Source organism: Coptis chinensis, chromosome 9 (genome assembly GCF_015680905.1).
Source record: "Coptis chinensis isolate HL-2020 chromosome 9, ASM1568090v1, whole genome shotgun sequence".
Lineage (NCBI taxonomy): Eukaryota > Viridiplantae > Streptophyta > Magnoliopsida > Ranunculales > Ranunculaceae > Coptis > Coptis chinensis.
Genome location: NC_141464.1, coordinates 52,560,812 through 52,562,300, shown reverse-complemented (window position 1 = coordinate 52,562,300; position 1,489 = coordinate 52,560,812). Strand labels below are relative to the sequence as shown.

The window sequence follows — 1,489 nt, the reverse complement described above, 5'->3', positions numbered from 1 at the left end:
CATTAGAATTGCGCTTAGCTAGATAAAATCCAAGCTAAGTGTAAAGTTTATTAAGCACACACATGGAACAACATATGAGATCTTTAACTCATTATCCAAAGAAAGATTTCTTAAGATTCTGATACAAGTGTGGCCAACATATGGGATCTCGCACCCAACATCCAAAAAGTATCCCAACATAAAGATAATAAATTAAAAGAAACAACACTCTGAAAAGAGAAAGATAACTTTTATTAAAAATACTTGCGGAAATTCGCAGTGTTCCATGGGTAACACTCTAACAAAGAGAAAGATAACTACTATTGAAAAAACTTGCGCAAGTTTGCAGTATTCCAAGGTTTAACAAAAACTTCACCATCCATGGATTTAAGATAGTAACTACCATTGCCAACTATCCTATCAACGACATACGGACCTTCCCAATTAGCTCCTAATTTCTTAGGCGCGGGGTCCATACGGAGGACCAAATCCCCTTCCTTGAAAGATCGAGGTCGTACTCTTTTATCAAAAGACCTTTTCAGCTGGTGCTGATAAGATGCCAGTCGTAAGGCTGCAGATTCTCTTTTTTCATCCAACAAGTCCAATTCCCGACAAAGAATTTCCTCATTGTCGAGGGTGAGTACTAAATCTGACTTCTGGGTAGTGACCCACATCTCAAGAGGGAAGGATGCCTTCGTACCATAAGTGAGAGTGAAAGGTGATTCTCCAAATAACGCCGAGGAGTTGTTCGGTAGGCCTAAAGTACTTTTAGGCAACTCCTTAACCCACAATCCGCTTCTTCCACGAAGTTTCCGTTTTAAATTATCCAAAATAACGGTTAGAGACTTCCGCCCGACCGTTACCTTGAGGATATCCAGAGAAGAGAAAAGTTGCACAATGCCCCAATCTCGCAAAAGCGTGTGTTTTGGTGCCCCAAATTGTGTCCCATTATCGAAAAGAATGACTTTAGGTAATCGAAACCGCAAATGATATTGTTCCGGATGAACTTCGCGGACATCAACCTCCCCGATATTCGCTAAAGGGACTGCCTCTATCCACTTAGTAAAATAATTTGTTGCAACTAAAAGGAACTTCATGTTACCGGAGCTATAGGTAGAGGGACCAACAATGTCCATTCCCCATTGAGTTTAATGGCCACGGAGATGCCGGAGGATGGAGTTCTTAATTTTGGAACATGGATGTAGTTAGCATGTCTTTGGCAAGCATCACACTTCCGGACATAAGCGCCCGCGATCTTTAAGCATATAAGGCCAAAAGTACCCCTGCCGGAGTATCTTGAGTACCAAAGATCTGCCCCAAAGATGATTTCCACATTCGCCTCGAAAGTGTATCTCATCAAGTAAAGTATGAGCCTCGCATGAGTAACACATCGCAGGTGAGGTCCTAAGTAAGACTTTTATACAAGTTCTCACCAACAAGTAAATAATGTCCCACTTTGGCTAACAACTTCTGTGCTTCTGTCTTCTCTACCGGAAGAGTGCCATCTAAA

The 1,489-nt window shown here is 41.6% G+C and overlaps 1 protein-coding gene across 1 annotated transcript; it reads right to left on the bottom strand.

Annotated features, from left to right (window-relative positions):
- Positions 1 to 299: 299 nt before the first annotated feature.
- On the bottom strand, positions 300 to 1,115 carry LOC147476636 (uncharacterized). The gene has a single exon (XM_086585783.1). The coding sequence runs from the start codon at positions 1,113 to 1,115 to the stop codon at positions 300 to 302; it is 816 nt and encodes a 271-aa protein (XP_086441909.1).
- Positions 1,116 to 1,489: the final 374 nt, after the last annotated feature.

Bases quoted from the DNA above. Each gene is read 5' to 3' on its own strand.
- LOC147476636 (XM_086585783.1), bottom strand. From the start codon at position 1,115: ATGGACATTGTTGGTCCCTCTACCTATAGCTCCGGTAACATGAAGTTC.